This window comes from Lampris incognitus, chromosome 20 (genome assembly GCF_029633865.1).
Source record: "Lampris incognitus isolate fLamInc1 chromosome 20, fLamInc1.hap2, whole genome shotgun sequence".
In the NCBI taxonomy this organism is placed as follows: Eukaryota; Metazoa; Chordata; class Actinopteri; order Lampriformes; family Lampridae; genus Lampris; species Lampris incognitus.
The window spans coordinates 31,432,635-31,449,080 of record NC_079230.1 but is presented as its reverse complement, the minus strand read 5'-3'; the positions used below and the strand labels follow the sequence as shown (position 1 = coordinate 31,449,080).

Below are 16,446 nucleotides of genomic sequence, written 5' to 3'. Positions count from 1 at the left end.
CAACCTTGGGGGTCGTCCCGGGTCGTCCTCTGTGTGGAGTTTGCATGTTCTCCCCGTGTCTGTGTGGGTTTCCTCCGGGTGCTCTGGTTTCCTCCCACAGTCCAAACACATGTAGGTCAGGTGACTCGGCCGTACTAAATTGTCCCTGGGGGTGAATGTGTGCATGTGTGCGTGTGTGCGTGTGTGTGTGTGTGTGTGTGTGTGTGTGTGTGTGTGTGTGTGTGTGTGTGTGTTGGCCCTGTGTGATGGCCTGGCAGCCTGTCCAGGGTGTCTCCCCGCCTGCCGCCCAATGACTGCTGGGATAGGCTCCAGCATCCCCGTGACCCTGAGAGCAGGATAAGGGTTCAGATAATGGATGGATGGCTGCATAATGGCTGGATAATAGATGGATGGATGGATAACGGATGGATGGATAATGGCTGGATAATAGATGGATGGATGGATAACGTATGGATGGATGGATAATAGATGGATGGATGGATAATAGATGGATGGATGGATGGATGGATGGATAATGGATGGATAATATATGAATGGATGGATGGATGGATGGATGGATAATGGATGGATGGATCGATAATGAATGGATAGTAGATGGATGGATGGATGGATGGATGGATGGATGGATGGATAATGGATGGATAATATATGAATGGATGGATGGATGGATGGATAATGGATGGTTAATAGATGGATGGATGGATGGATGGATGGATGGATGGATGGATAATAGATGGATGGATGGATAATAGATGGATGGATGATACATGGATGGCTGGATAATAGATGGATGGATGGATAACGGATGGATGGATAATGGCTGGATAATAGATGGATGGATGGATAACGTATGGATGGATGGATAATGGATGGATAATAGATGGATGGATGGATAATAGATGGATGGATGGATGGATGGATAATGGATGGATGGATCGATAATGAATGGATAGTAGATGGATGGATGGATGGATGGATAATGGATGGATAATATATGAATGGATGGATGGATGGATGGATAATGGATGGTTAATAGATGGATGGATGGATGGATGGATGGATGGATGGATGGATGGATAATAGATGGATGGATGGATAATAGATGGATGGATGATACATGGATGGCTGGATAATAGATGGATGGATGGATAACGGATGGATGGATAATGGCTGGATAATAGATGGATGGATGGATAACGTATGGATGGCTGGATAATGGATGGATAATAGATGGATGGATGGATAATAGATGGATGGATGGATGGATGGATGGATGGATGGATGGATGGATGGATGGATAACGTATGGATGGCTGGATAATGGATGGATAATAGATGGATGGATGGATAATAGATGGATGGATGGATGGATGGATGGATGGATGGATGGATAATGGATGGATAATATATGAATGGATGGATGGATGGATAATGGATGGATGGATCGATAATGAATGGATAGTAGATGGATGGATGGATGGATGGATGGATGGATGGATGGATGGATAATGGATGGTTAATAGATGGATGGATGGATGGATGGATGGATGGATAATAGATGGATGGATGGATAATAGATGAATGGATGGATGGGTGGATGGATAATAGATGGATGGATGGATGGATGGATGGATGGATGGATGGATGGATAATAGATGGATGGATGGATAATAGATGGATGGCTGGATAATGGATGGATGATACATGGATGGATGGATAATAGATGGGTGGATGGATAATAGATGGATGGATGGATGGATAATAGATGGATGGATGGATGGATGGATGGATGGATGGATGGATAATAGATGGATGGACAGTGTTTCTTCAGTTTGTTTCATAGGAAAAAAAGGGCCGAACTCTCTAGTAGAACTAACTAGTACAACAAAAGTAGTTTACATAATCACAATAGAATGTGTATTTGATGTACAGGTGGAAAGGGCTTCATGTTTACTGTGGGTGACATCAGAGCAGGCGTGGTGCGCTACCACCACGATGACAGCGACACCACCAAAGACTTCATCATCTTTCGCATCACTGATGGCCGCCACCAGACCAGACACAAGTTCCCAATCAACATCCTCCCCAAAGATGACAGCCCTCCTTTCCTCATCACCAACATGCTGCTGGAGGTGTCCGAGGGCCAGACCGCCCTTCTGAGAGGGTCCATCCTCCAGGCCTCGGATATGGACTCTAGTGATGACTACATCCTCTTCAACATCACCCGGCTGCCCCAGGCCGGGGAAATCATGAAGGTCTCAGAGCCGGGGCTCACAGGTCAGCAGCAGAGCCCAGTCTGAAAGATAAACCCTAAACCAGGTCATGTTTCTGTAGGTTATGATGGTGTGACACTGAGCAGAGGCGGCACGGTGGCGCAGTGGTTAGCACGCTCACCTCACAGCAAGAAGGTCCTGGGTTCGAGCCCCGGGGTAGTCCCACCTTGGGGGTCGTCCCGGGTCGTCCTCTGTGTGGAGTTTGCATGTTCTCCCCGTGTCTGCGTGGGTTTCCTGCCACAGTCCAAAGACATGTAGGTCAGGTGAAACACCCGTACTAAACTGTCCCTAGGTGTGAATGTGTGTGTGTATGTGTGTGTGTGTGTGGGGGGGCGGGGGGTCCTGGTCCTGTGATGGCCTGGCGGCCTGTCCAGGGTGTCTCCCCGCCTGCCGCCCAGTGACTGCTGGGATAGGCTCCAGCATCCCCGCGACCCTGAGAGGGGGTTCAGCGGTTCAGATGATGGATGGATGGATGATGGATGGATGGATGATGGTTGGATGATAGATGGATGGATGATGGATGATGGATGGATGGATGGACACTGAGCGGAGTGAACGCAAGTCCATTTTGTGTTGCGTGAACCCCTCGCAGGTTAAAGAGCCGTTTCTGGAAGGAGACACTTGGTTTTTTGCGTCCCGTTCTGTTCACTGTTGTCGTTGAACATGTGGGTCTCATTTCAGGGTACCCCGTCAGCCATTTTCTCCAGAAGGACCTGTCCCTGTCGGTGGTTTACTACCGCCATCTGGGGAACGAGGTGTTCGATGACTCTTTCGAGGTGGTGCTTTCTGATTTTCACGACCCCCCCAACCTGTCTGAGCCTCAGGTGGGTAACATAATCTTCCAGCTAGTCTTCACATGGGACTCGTGGGTACGATTTGAAGAGCTGGAATATTTTCCTTGAGCGTTTCCAGCCTGTAAGAGCGTGAGCCTTCTCAGAACCGGGATGGATGATGATGGATGAAGCATGGGTGGATGCTGACCTACCTGACAGGTGGATACTTACTGATCTCTCTGCTACTGGTGTCCCACTTCTGTAGGTGATCGTGGTGCACATCGAACCTGTGCCAGACCAGCCACCCAAAGAGGTCCCGGGTGTGAGCCGGTGTCTTGTGCTCAAGGAGACCGAGGTGGCTTACTTGACAAAGCTGCAGCTCCACTTTGTCGACCAGGAATCTCCGGATAGCGAGCTGACGTACAGTGTGACCACCCCGCCTTTCTACACGACCTCCTGCAGGTTAGCGCGCCTGGCCGGTTTGAAAGCCTGCTGCACACTGCACGACGACAGAAGCACTCACTTGCACAACGTGTCTCTTTGTGCTGTTTTGAGCAGCAGCCCTGATGCTGGGAGGTTGTTCCTTGTTGACAGCATTCCCAAATTTACCAAAGATCCAACAGCTCCGGTGCTGAGACTCTTCACACAAGTATGGCCGTCAAGACCTCACACATCCACATGGAACAAGGGACTTTGAAAGATTTAATAAAGCGTAATTAGATGACTAATTAGCATAATTAGATGATTAAGGTCAGGTTGATACTTCCACTGCCAGGCCGTATACAAAATGGCTGATGACTGAACTTGAATAAACCATTTGAGAAACTTAAATGCAAACTAAAACTTTGATCCTCTGTTATTATTAGTCGCTGTAGTAGTAGTAATAGTAGTAGTAGTAGTAGTAGTAGTAATAGTAGTAGTAGTAGTAGTAGTAGTAACAGTAGTAGTAGTAGTAGTAATAGTAGTAGTAGTAGTAGTAGTAGTAGTAGTAGTAGTCATACCAGTAGCAGTATCATCATCATCATCATCATGACTATAATGTCATTATCGCCGTCGACAGCGGCGGCGGCAGCATCATCATCTAGATAATTATCACCGTTGTATTTGTTTATTTCCAGCATGCAGTGAACTTCATGAAAGTTGCGTACATGCCTCCCATCCTGGACATCGGCTCGTACCCCCAGCAGGTCCAGTTCGTCCTCTCTGTTACCAACCAGCTGGGCAGAACGGTCACCGGCATCTGCTTTAACATCACCATATTACCAGTGGACAACCAGGCCCCCGAGGTAACGCACAGCAGCATCAGTACCGCTGGCACCACATATGCACTAGCACAGTGTTTCTCAACCCAGTCCTCGAGGACCCCCTATCCTGCATATTCTCTTTGCAACCCTGAATAGGTACCTGTTTGTAGTTATTCAACCAATCAGCAATGAATTTTGTCAGACGTTGCACACCTTGCATAATTAAGTGCTGCGAGATGATTGGTCGAGTAAGTACAAGCAGGGCTACCTATGCAGGGTTACAATGAAAATCTGCAGGATAGGGGGTCCTTGAGGACTGGGTTGAGAAACACTGCACTAGCATCAAGTACAGTGGAGCGCCGGGGTTCTGGTGGTCGAGTAGCACCACGGAGTCACGTAGTGGCTCTACGTCCACTTGTCTAGTAGTCTACATTCTTGGAGCACAGTTGCAGCAGAGCACGGGCCGCATGTGTGGCATGTAACGTTCCCATCTGCAGGTCAGGACCAACCCTGTGACGGTGGACGAGGGGGGAGAGTGCCGGCTTGGTTCTGAACATTTGCTGCTGTCGGATGTGGACTCCGTCGAGGAGCTGTTAAAGGTGGAGCTCCGCAGGGAACCTCAGCACGGCACGCTGCAACTGGCTGGCTTTCCCTTCACCCCAGGGAGGGCTTTCACCGTGCAAGACCTGAAAAGCCTAAAAGTTAGGTCAGATGTCGCCAGTCACTCTGAACGTCTTGTGTTTTTTCTTGTGTTGTGGCGGTTCCATGCAGATGTTGCACATGTGTGCTGCGGATGAAGTTCAGCCAACACAAAGAGGGCATTTTTAGCGATTGTAGATGATTTTATGTTCCCTCCACACTTATTACTCCCCGATGACATACCCTAAAGGCTTATGCTTAAAAGACAAAAAAGATGAAGTAGATTTCCTGTTGTTGTCCATCCATCCATTATCCATCTATCCATCATCCAGCCATTATCCATCGATCCATCCAGCCATTATCCATCTATCCATCATCCATCCATTATCCAGCCATCATCCAGCCATTATCCATCGATCCATCCAGCCATTATCCATCCATTCATAATCCAGCCATCCATCCATTATCCATCCATCCATTATCCATCCATTATCCATCCATCCATTATCCACACCGCTTGTCCTGCTCTCAGGGTCACAGGATGCTGGAGCCTATCCCAGCAGTCATTGGGCGGCAGGCGGGGAGACACCCTGGACAGGCCGCCAGGCCATCACACAGGGCCAACACACACACACATGCAAACACATTCATACCTAGGGACAATTTAGTACAGCCGAGTCACCTGACCTACATGTCTTTGATTCACCTGACCTACATGTCTTTGACTCACCTGACCTACATGTCTTTGACTCACCTGACCTACATGTCTTTGACTCACCTGACCTACATGTCTTTGACTCACCTGACCTACATGTCTTTGACTCACCTGACCTACATGTCTTTGACTCACCTGACCTACATGTCTTTGACTCACCTGACCTACATGTCTTTGAGTCACCTGACCTACATGTCTTTGGACTGTGGGAGGAAACCGGAGCACCCGGAGGAAACCCGCGCAGACACGGGGAGAACATGCAAACTCCACACAGAGGACGACCCGGGACGACCCCCAAGGTTGGACTACGCCAGGGCTCGAACCCAGGACCTTCCTGCTGTGAGGCGACCACGCTAACCATGGTGCCACCGTGCTGCCTCTGTTACTGTAGATCTTGTAAATCTAGCAGCATGGTGGGCAGTGGTTAGCATGTTCTCCCCGGACCTGTGTGGGTTTCCTCTGGGGGCTCCAGTTTCCTCCCACAGTCCAAAGACATGTAGGTCAGGTGACTCGGCCGTACTAAATTGTCCCTAGGTGTGTGTGTGTGTGTGTGTGTGTGTGTGTGTGTGGGCCCTGTGATGGTCTGGTGGTCTGTCCAGGGTGTCTCCCCACCTGCCACCCAATGACTGCTGGGATAGGCTCCAGCATCCCCGTGACCCTGAGAGCAGGATAAGTGGTTTGGATAATGGATGAATGGATGATGGATGGATAGATGGATGGATGGATGGATGGATGGATGGATGGATGGATAATGGATGGATGGATGGATGGATGGATAATGGATGGATGGATGGATAATGGATGGATGGATGGATGGATGGATGGATGGATAATGGATGGATGGATGGATGGATGGATGGATTGATGGATAATGGATGGATGGATGGATGGATGGATGGATGGATAATGGATGGATGGATGGATGGATGGATGGATGGATGGATGGATGGATGGATGGATGGATAATGGATGGATGGATGGATGGATGGATGGATAATGGATGGATAATGGATGGATAATGGATGGATGGATGGATGGATGGATGGATGGATAATGGATGGATGGATGGATGGATAATGGATGGAGTGACAGGTTTGAGGACACGGCTCCACTCCCACTTTGGATGTGTCCAAAAGAAATTGGGTCAGTAAATAGATTGAAAGATCAGGTAATAATACAAACTACAGGTTAATGTCGTCTTCAGCTGCCATCACAAACTGATTTTAGATGTGCTGTCCGCCCTTCCCAGAGACAAGCAGCTACAGACTGTCTGGTGATTACCGACATTACTTTACAGCTGAACTACAAAGCTAATCATGGGTTTTCTTGCCAAGTAAATCAACCCACTTTTCAACATTGGCCTGATCTGAAGTGTTTCCCGAGCCATTACTCATGATGTCCTTCCATGTGAGGGACAGGAGACCATTACTCATTAGGTCCTTCCATGTGAGGGACAGGAGGCCATTACTCATGATGTCCTTCCATGTGATGGACAGGAGGCCATTACTCATGATGTCCTTCCATGTGAGGGACAGGAGGCCATTACTCATGATGTCCTTCCATGTGAGGGACAGGAGGCCATTACTCATGAGGTCCTTCCATGTGATGGACAGGAGGCCATTACTCATGATGTCCTTCCATGTGATGGACAGGAGGCCATTACTCATGATGTCCTTCCATGTGAGGGACAGGAGGCCATTACTCATGATGTCCTTCCATGTGAGGGACAGGAGGCCATTACTCATGAGGTCCTTCCATGTGATGGACAGGAGGCCATTACTCATGATGTCCTTCCATGTGATGGACAGGAGGCCATTACTCATGATGTCCTTCCATGTGAGGGACAGGAGGCCATTACTCATGATGTCCTTCCATGTGAGGGACAGGAGGCCATTACTCATGATGTCCTTCCATGTGAGGGACAGGAGGCCATTACTCATGAGGTCCTTCCATGTGAGGGACAGGAGGCCATTACTCATGAGGTCCTTCCATTTGAGGGAGAGGAGGCCATGATTCATGATGTCCTTCCATGTAAGGGACAGGAGGCCATTACTCATCTCATGATGTCCTTCCATGTGAGGGACAGGAGGCCATTACTCACGATGTCCTTCCATGTGAGGGACAGGAGGCCATTACTCACGATGTCCTTCCATGTGAGGGACAGGAGGCCATTACTGACGATGTCCTTCCATGTGCGGGACAGGAGGCCATTACTCATGATGTCCTTCCATGTGAGGGACAGGAGGCCAATACTCATGAGGTCCTTCCATGTGAGGGACAGGAGGCCATGATTCATGATGTCCTTCCATGTGAGGGACAGGAGTGAGAGCAGAGGTCAGATGATAGGATAGGCAGAACTGTTATGACAGGTTTGTTGATGTAAGTTCACTGTCTTGTGTGACATGAGTCATAGTACATACTACCTATATGTCATGTGTGTGAGGGGCATGCTAATATGTTTTGTCTGTGTGATTTGTCTACTAGATATATTCATGACAGCTCAGAAACTGTGGAGGATGACATTGAATTCACTGCAACAGACGGAACTAATTCAGTTGATTTTGTTCTGCAAGTCAAGGTAATGGAGATACACATGTATGTGTGTATACTATATACCGTATATATTTACATCATAAGACAATACATGGGCTTTCATAAGAAACTAATGATTCAGTTCCTTCGTATGATGCCTGCAGTGTGGACACATTGTATCTGGTAAACAATGACATGGATAATAACAGCAAACGATGGCAAACAAGAGAATAAATTACAATGGAAAGGCGCTGGTTACACTGGTTACACTGGTTACAGTGGTTACACTCGTTACAGGTGTTACACTGGTTACAGGGGTTACACTGGTTACACTGGTTACAGTGGTTACAGTGGTTACAGTGGTTGCACTGGTTACACTGGTTACACTGGTTACAGGGGTTACACTGGTTACAGGGGTTACAGGGGTTACAGGGGTTACACGGGTTACAGGGGTTACAGGGGTTACACTGGTTACACTGGTTACACTGGTTACAGGGGTTACAGAGGATTTGCTGTGGCATCTGCCAACTTAGATGCCCTCTGTAGATACTATCATGATGTCTGCATAACAAGTGCAACTCAACCGGCCCAACTACAGTGTCATTACATACATAACAACTACAGTGTCATTACATACATAACAACTACAATGTCATTACATACATAACAACTACAATGTTATTACATACATAACAACTACAATGTTATTACACAACTACAGTGTTATTACATACATAACAACTACAGTGTTATTACATACATAACAACGACGGTGTTATTGCATACATAAATCTGGGCTGCCGTTTACTTTGTCCAGGGCCCCTGCTGGCCATTTGGGTGCCCTAAGCGTAACTGCTATGTGGTGTGCCCACCCCCCCCCAAAAAAAAACAAAAGAAAAAGAAAAAACACAGACCAAGTCTTAGTATCTACTGCTACTACTACTACTACTACTACTATTCGGTGCTCCCGTTAGGGGGCGCCACAGCGGATCATCCGTTTCCATCTCTTCCTGTCCTCTGCATCTTCCTCTGTCACTCCAGCCACCTGCATGTCCTCCCTCACCACATCCGTAAACCTCCTCTTTGGCCTTCCTCTTCTCCTCTTCCCTGGCAGCTCCATATTCAGCATCCTTCTCCCAGTATACCCAGCATCTCTCCTCCACACATGTCCACACCATCTCAATCTTGTCTCTCTTGCTTTGTCTCCAAACCGTCCAACCTGAGCTGTCCCTCTAATATACTCGTTCCTAATCCTGTCCTCCTTCATCACTCCCAGTGAAAATCTCATCATCTTCACCTCTGCCACCTCCACCTCCTGCTCCTCCTGTCTTTTCATCAGTGCCACTGTCTCCAGACCATATAACATAGCTGTTCTCACTACCATCTTGTAAACCTTCCTTTAACTCTTGCTGGTACCCTTCTGTCACACATCACTCCTGACACTCTTCTCCACCCACTCCACCCTGCCTGCACTCTCTTCTTCACCTCTCTTCTGCACTCCCCGTTACTTTGGACAGTTGACCCCAAGTATTTAAACTCATACACCTTCATCACCTCCACTCCTTGCATCCTCACCATTCCACTCTCCTCCCTCTCATTCACGCATGTGTATGACGTAGAACAAATATTAGTATAAATACATTAAACAATTATTTATGCTTCTTCTTTTTCTTCTGCTTCTTCTTCTTCTTCTTCTACTTCTTCTTCTTCTTCTTCTTCTTCTTCTTATTATTATTCAAAGCAGATATGTTTAGCAAAACTTTACATTTTAAATTTGCATTCATACAGGAAATGAAAACACGATTAACAGGCTACATCTTAACCAAGACCTTAAATTCCTTCATCTAAATAAAATATAGTTCATGATAGATCAGTTTAACATGCATACTTATATAAATTGTAATGAAAAGACAAAATTTCAATTGTCTTCTAATTACTACTACTATAAAAACAATTAAAGGAACAGGAATGTGCAAGTACATTCAGCAGCAACTATTCACACAGATAAACAGCTTGAACAGCACTGACGCTTCTGTAGTAATGCACTGCTTTGTGCAACTCTACTACTACTACTGCTACTACTACTACTACTGCTACAACTCTACTACTACTACTGCTACTACTACTACTACTACTACTACTGCTACTACTACTACTGCTACTACTACTACTACTACTACTACTGCTACTACTACTGCTACTACTACTACTACTACTACTACTACTGCTACTACTACTACTGCTACTACTACTGCTACTACTACTACTACTACTGCTACTACTACTACTGCTACTACTACTACTACTACTACTACTACTACTGCTACTACTACTACTAAGTCTGCGATAACAAGAGGAATAAGAGCAGTCCAGTATTTGTGTCTACTACTAGGCTCCAGGATTAATTGTTGTGATGTGCTAATTAGATACGTCTGTAGATGGCGCTCACACATTTTTAAAGCCCACAAAGCAGCGCTGTACAGTCACCAGACCTCCAAACGGATTGAAGGTTCAGTGTTATTGTACATTTGCATGAATGACGTTAGTCTTCTTGCTGTATCAGCTGGTTCATGACCATTGCCACTTTCTCACCACCATTGTTTTGGTCACGTGCCATTTTTTTCCAAAGTTGTCGCAGCAGCGTTGATGACGTCAGGGCAGGCGCAAACCACAGGAAGGTGGGGGGGGGGCGCTATCATTCGTTTTATTATTTCGAGCAATTACGTAGTATATCTTGTATTGCCTATAATGATCTAATGGTGCCTATCAGTGGCGGCTGGTGCTAATTTTTTGGGGGGGGGGGCGCAATGTACCTTGGCGCAGCCCACCTGACAGCTGCTGTAATGTCCACACAGTCACAGAGTTATTAAGAAGGACCATGCAGCCTAGAGATTCTATCAGGGTTGGTAGACGGTGGATGATTGACAGTCAAGACGAGGCGTGGTGGTGGGTGTGAACATGACTGACAGCCACGAGAATTGTCCAATCACATGAGATCAAACAACATTAAAGCAATACCAATTCGCTGCCGATAAGAGTGGGAGTGTCTGGGGCAGCACAGAACTGCGCCCCCTGGAAAATCTGAAGAAACCAATCAGCCAGCAGCCTCAGGTCACCTGCTCGCCACAAGTTTGAGGGCTTACATAAGGTATGGTTTGGCCGGCGCCCCTCACCCAGGAAGTGTATGTATTCAGACAGGAAGTGTATGTATTCAGACAGGAAGTGTATGTATTCAGACAGGAAGTATATGCATTCAGACAGGAAGTATATGTAGTCAGACAGGAAGTATATGCATTCAGACAGGAACCAACCAAACACCATCTGAACCAATATGTAATGCTGCTGACAGACTGACAACACTTTTATCTCATCATTATTTGCGTCATACAACTATACATTATATTTAACATGTTTAAGTAGATTTTCATCTCTTGATGTTTGAAGGGGGCAGCGCCCCAGCGCCCTCTACTGGCCAGCCGCCACTGATTATTATGTTATCATGATGATCATTAGGCTGTTTTGGTGCCCCCTCCAGCACGTGATGCCCTAGCACAGCGCGTGATGCACATGTACGTAGCGGCGGCGCTGACTTTGTCTCCAATGGCACAACTCAACAGTCTGTGACTAGACATACTAGTCATGACGTGACTACAACCTAAAACGGCAAAGACAGCAAAAATAATGTAGCGAATTCAGGGGGCAGCCGGGACACGAACCCGGGTCTCCCGCACCACGGGCGACTACGTTAATCAGTCGACTAAAGGGTTTGACCCGTTAGCCAACTGGCTAACGAGTCTAGTCATTGAACCCGGGTTGCCCGCACCATGGGCGACTGCGCTAACCAGTCAACTAAAGGATCAGACCCTTTAGTTGACTGGTTAGCGTAGTCTCCTGTGTGCGGGAGACGTGGGTTCGCGTCCCGGCTGCGGCGGTTCCCGGCTGCCCCCTGAATTCACTACCCCCCTCCTTTGGGAAGCGCTTCAGCATACCAGCTCCCTCACGCCTCTGGGCACACGTGCTTCCGATGGCCTCACCGTCCCAAAAACGACACCGATGTATTGAATTCAGGGGGCAGCCGGGAACCGCTGCAGCCGGGCCACGAACCCGGGTCTCCCGCACCACGGGCGACTGCGCTAACCAGTCAACTTAAAGGGTCCGACCCGTTAGCCATCCGGCTAGCGAGTCTAGTCATTCGTGATCGTTACAATATGCACGTAGCAAATATGTTACATCACACACAATATCCTACATGACTCATTTACATGAAGATGGGAATGGGAATGTGATAGCAATAGTGGCCGAGACACGTAGTGATCTGCCCCTTTCTGTAGGTGAGACCTGTCAATGACGAGGTCCCGGTGGTGGTGGCCGGCTTGAGGCCTGTACTCGGCTGTGCAGAGGGAAAGGAGGTGGTCATCACAGCCGAATACATCTACGCCACTGACGCAGACAGCGACAACAACAGCTTAGCATACCTGATAGCGCGCCAGCCATACCATGGTGTGGTGCTCAGAAGCGGCGTTGTGGTCGAGCGTTTCATTCAAGCAGACGTCTCGGCAGGGATCATCTCCTACAGACACACCGGTACGTTTACCACCGTGTCATTCCCAGAGCTTTGCTTGGAGTCTGTAACATTTGGTTTTCCCTAAAAAGTGTGAACCATTGTATGATATAATGACAGTACGTTGTTGTGCTGCAGGACTAGAGGTTGGACTCACCCCTCGCCATGACACCGTTACATTTGTGATCTCTGATGGCGAAATGGAAAACGCTCCTTCGTGCTGTGGCAGAGGACAGCAGGGTAAAAGCAGCGGCATGGCACATCTGCCTGTGTATGACCTCAAAATCACAGTGTTTCCAGTTGACAGCCAACCACCTTCCCTCACAACAGGTAGGAAACTTACAGAAGAGCTGGAACATCTACTACTACTACTACTTTCTGCTGCTCCCGTTAGGGGGCGCCACAGCGGATCATCTGTTTCCATCTCTTCCTGTCCTCTGCATCTTCCTCTGTCGCACCAGCCACCTGCATGTCCTCCCTCACCACATCTATAAACCTCCTCTTTGGCCTTCCTCTTCTCCTCTTCCCTGGCAGCTCCATATTCAGCATCCTTCTCCCAGTATACCCAGCATCTCTCCTCCACACATGTCCACACCATCCCAATCTTGTCTCTCTTGCTTTGTCTCCAAACCGTCCAACCTGAGCTGTCCCTCTAATATACTCGTTCCTAATCCTGTCCTTCTTCATCACTCCCAGTGAAAATCTTATCATCTTCATCTCTGCCACCTCCAGCTCCTCCTCCTGTCTTTTCACCAGTGCCACTGTCTCCAAACCATATAACATAGCTGGTCTCACTACCATCTTGTAAACCTTCCCTTTAACTCTTGCTGGTACCCTTCTGTCACACATCACTCCTGACACTCTTCTCCACCCACTCCACCCTGCCTGCACTCTCTTCTTCACCTCTCTTCTGCACTCCCCGTTACTTTGGACAGTTGACCCCAAGTATTTAAACTCACACACCTTCATCACCTCCACTCCTTGCATCCTCACCATTCCACCGTCCTCCCTCTCATTCACTCATAGGTATCCCGTCTTGCTCCTACTGACTTTCGTTCCTCTTCTCTGCAGTGCATACCTCCACCTGTGCAAGCTGTCTGAATGTGGTCTTGGTGTGATACTGTATTGCATGCTAATGAATTAAAGATGCAGCCGGCAAAGAAATAGGAGGAAACCACAGGATTATTTGAACATTATTGTGACCTGCAGATTTTAAATGGGCCATTATCAGCGTATCATTTGAACTGAAACGAGCTGCATAGTAATGAGCTGCATACTAATGAGCTGCACACTAATGAGCTGCATACTGTGTTCATGCCTGTACAACATCCTAGTACAGTGTAGTGTATTATAAACGGACAAACAACACTACAGGATTTTCCTTAGTCGTTCCAATGTCTCTGTTATGCATAGGAGAGATCTTTACGGTGGATGAAGGGGGGGCTGCCCCAGTAACCGTTTCTCATTTGAGGGCCTCTGACGTGGACACGGCCCTGGAGGAGCTGGTGGTCAGTCTGGTTTCTCCGCCTCAGTTTGGCTATATTGAAAATGTTCTACCCAGCCCTGGCTTTGAAAAAAGCAACATGGGAATAAGCATAGGTAAGGATTATCGCAGTTTTATGTCATTAAAACTCTCTTTTGCAGAAGGATCGTGTCCAGCACCTCATAATTTGTAGGAATTCTGGAAAAAAAAAAACCAGGTGCAACCGTTACAGTATTTTTGCTGTTTTACACAAACCGTCACACACATGCTGTCACACACACACACACAGAGAAAATGTAAATGTCAGTGACGATAATGTAGGAGGTCCAGCAAGGATAGTGCCTATCACCCACTTATAGTTTGGAGCCAAAGGCAGCGCTATCAAGAGGCTGGGGGAAGCTTAGCGACCCCAAAATGAACACAGAAAATAATTATATCAGGGGAAGACGCAGGACGGATGTCCAGAAGCAGGGACAGTTATTATTATTATTATTTGTTATTATTTGTTGTTGTTGGTGTTGTTATTCTATGTTCAGTACACAGAGAGAGCCACGGAACCAGAGCCACACTCCATGTCCTATGTGCAGACCTACATGGCCAGTACACATGATTCTGATTCTGATAACCATGACATGACACCTGCCATGACAGGGTCATTGGCTCAGTTAGGTCATTTTTAATGCGAAGTTGACCTGCTGTGAGATGTCTGTTTTTCAGCTACAGACGCGCAAAATAAATTGAGCGGCCCGGTCCCTCTCGGGTTGTTACAACAAAGACTCGGTGTCGACTTTGCATTGAAAATGACCCAACGGGCCGAGTGACACTTAGAAACACTGATAAAGATCCCTTCAGGTCAGGGTTATGAAAGCATCAGGTCAGTCTTCTGCACACCCTCCAGATAAAGTGTGACCGCAGGGTGCAATAAGCACACAGGTCTGAGATCCTCTGTTGAAAGGTGCACACAAGTACCTTTTCATTCTGAGATGGGTGACTGTGATCCTCTTAAACCATAACAAAACACACGTCTCTGGGCGTCCGGGTGGCGTGGCGGTCTATTCCGCTGCCTGCCAACACGGGGATCACCGGTTCGAATCCCCGTGTTACCTCTGGCTTGGTCGGGCGTCCCTACAGACACAACTGGCCGTGTAAGCGGGTGGGAAGCCGGATGTGGGTACGTGTCCTGGTCACTGCACTAGCGCCTCCTCTGGTCAGTTGGGGCACCTGTTCGGGGGGGGGGGGATAGTGTGATCCTCCCACGCGCTACGTCCCCCCGGTGAAACTCCTCACTGTCAGGTGAAAAGAAGCGGCTGATGACTCCACATGTATGGGTGGAGACATGTCTGCAGCCCTCCCCGGATCAGCAGAGGGGGTGGAGCAGAGACCAAGACAGCTCAGAAGAGTGGGGTGATTGGCCGGATACAATTGGGGAGAAAAAAGGGGGGGGGGAAATCCAACCCCCCCACCCACCCACCCCCCACCCACATATCTCTGTCTGGTAAAGGCAAACTGACCTCGCGATGAATGACTTTGTGTGAAGAATGACTTGTGGTGCTGCACCATCTCGGCGGTGCTGCACCATCTCGCTTTGATGACACCAGCGATAAAAAGGTGGCGGCCTGGCGGGACATTTGGGTGGTGTTGTGAGTCAGATGCTCCCAGCTGACGACGCCTCACTGAGTCGTGTTTCAGCAAGATGAGGACTTGCTGACGTGTAAGTGCCGGTCCAGCTGTTGGGTTGTGTCTTATGGAAATGCTGGGAAGTCCAGCTGGCCCACCCTTGACGCCCTAGTGCCGTCTGTGTTTAGAGCCATGCATAAAGCTGTAACATATATAAGCTACACAACAGTTTGTCTTGTCGTTTTTGCAGACAAATAGACATAAGTTCCAGTAATAGATCATTGAGTTTGCTGAAACACAATCTAATTTCCCCCCCCCCCCACCATATTCGGATGTTCCTGGAAGCCTCCTTTTCCTACAAAGACATCATGGACGGACACGTGAACTACGTGCAGTCCAGACACCAAAGGATGGAGCCCACGGCAGACCAGTTCATGCTTTGTGTGTCCGATGGCAAGCACAGCTCGGCCGATGTGCCGTTCCACGTCGTCATTAGCCCGACCAACGACGAAATTCCAGAACTTGTGGCGAGGAACATCACTGTGAGTATTCCCGGCGGTGAACGAGTCACGGCAGCTCCCCTCGGTTCTTCTGTCACATTCCAAACCCG

General features: G+C 48.0%; 1 protein-coding gene across 2 annotated transcripts in view; it reads left to right on the top strand.

The window, feature by feature from the left end:
• Positions 1-16,446, top strand: part of frem1a (Fras1 related extracellular matrix 1a) — a 61,496-nt gene that overhangs the window by 20,132 nt on the left and 24,918 nt on the right. For both annotated transcript variants that reach the window (XM_056300574.1, XM_056300573.1), the window contains exons 8-18: positions 1,932-2,276; positions 2,954-3,096; positions 3,311-3,507; positions 3,604-3,694; positions 4,164-4,331; positions 4,787-4,995; positions 8,128-8,221; positions 12,507-12,759; positions 12,875-13,066; positions 14,150-14,335; positions 16,182-16,378. In XM_056300574.1, the coding sequence (XP_056156549.1) occupies positions 1,932-2,276; positions 2,954-3,096; positions 3,311-3,507; positions 3,604-3,694; positions 4,164-4,331; positions 4,787-4,995; positions 8,128-8,221; positions 12,507-12,759; positions 12,875-13,066; positions 14,150-14,335; positions 16,182-16,378 (2,075 nt within the window). The remainder of the gene's footprint in view (positions 1-1,931; positions 2,277-2,953; positions 3,097-3,310; positions 3,508-3,603; positions 3,695-4,163; positions 4,332-4,786; positions 4,996-8,127; positions 8,222-12,506; positions 12,760-12,874; positions 13,067-14,149; positions 14,336-16,181; positions 16,379-16,446) is intronic.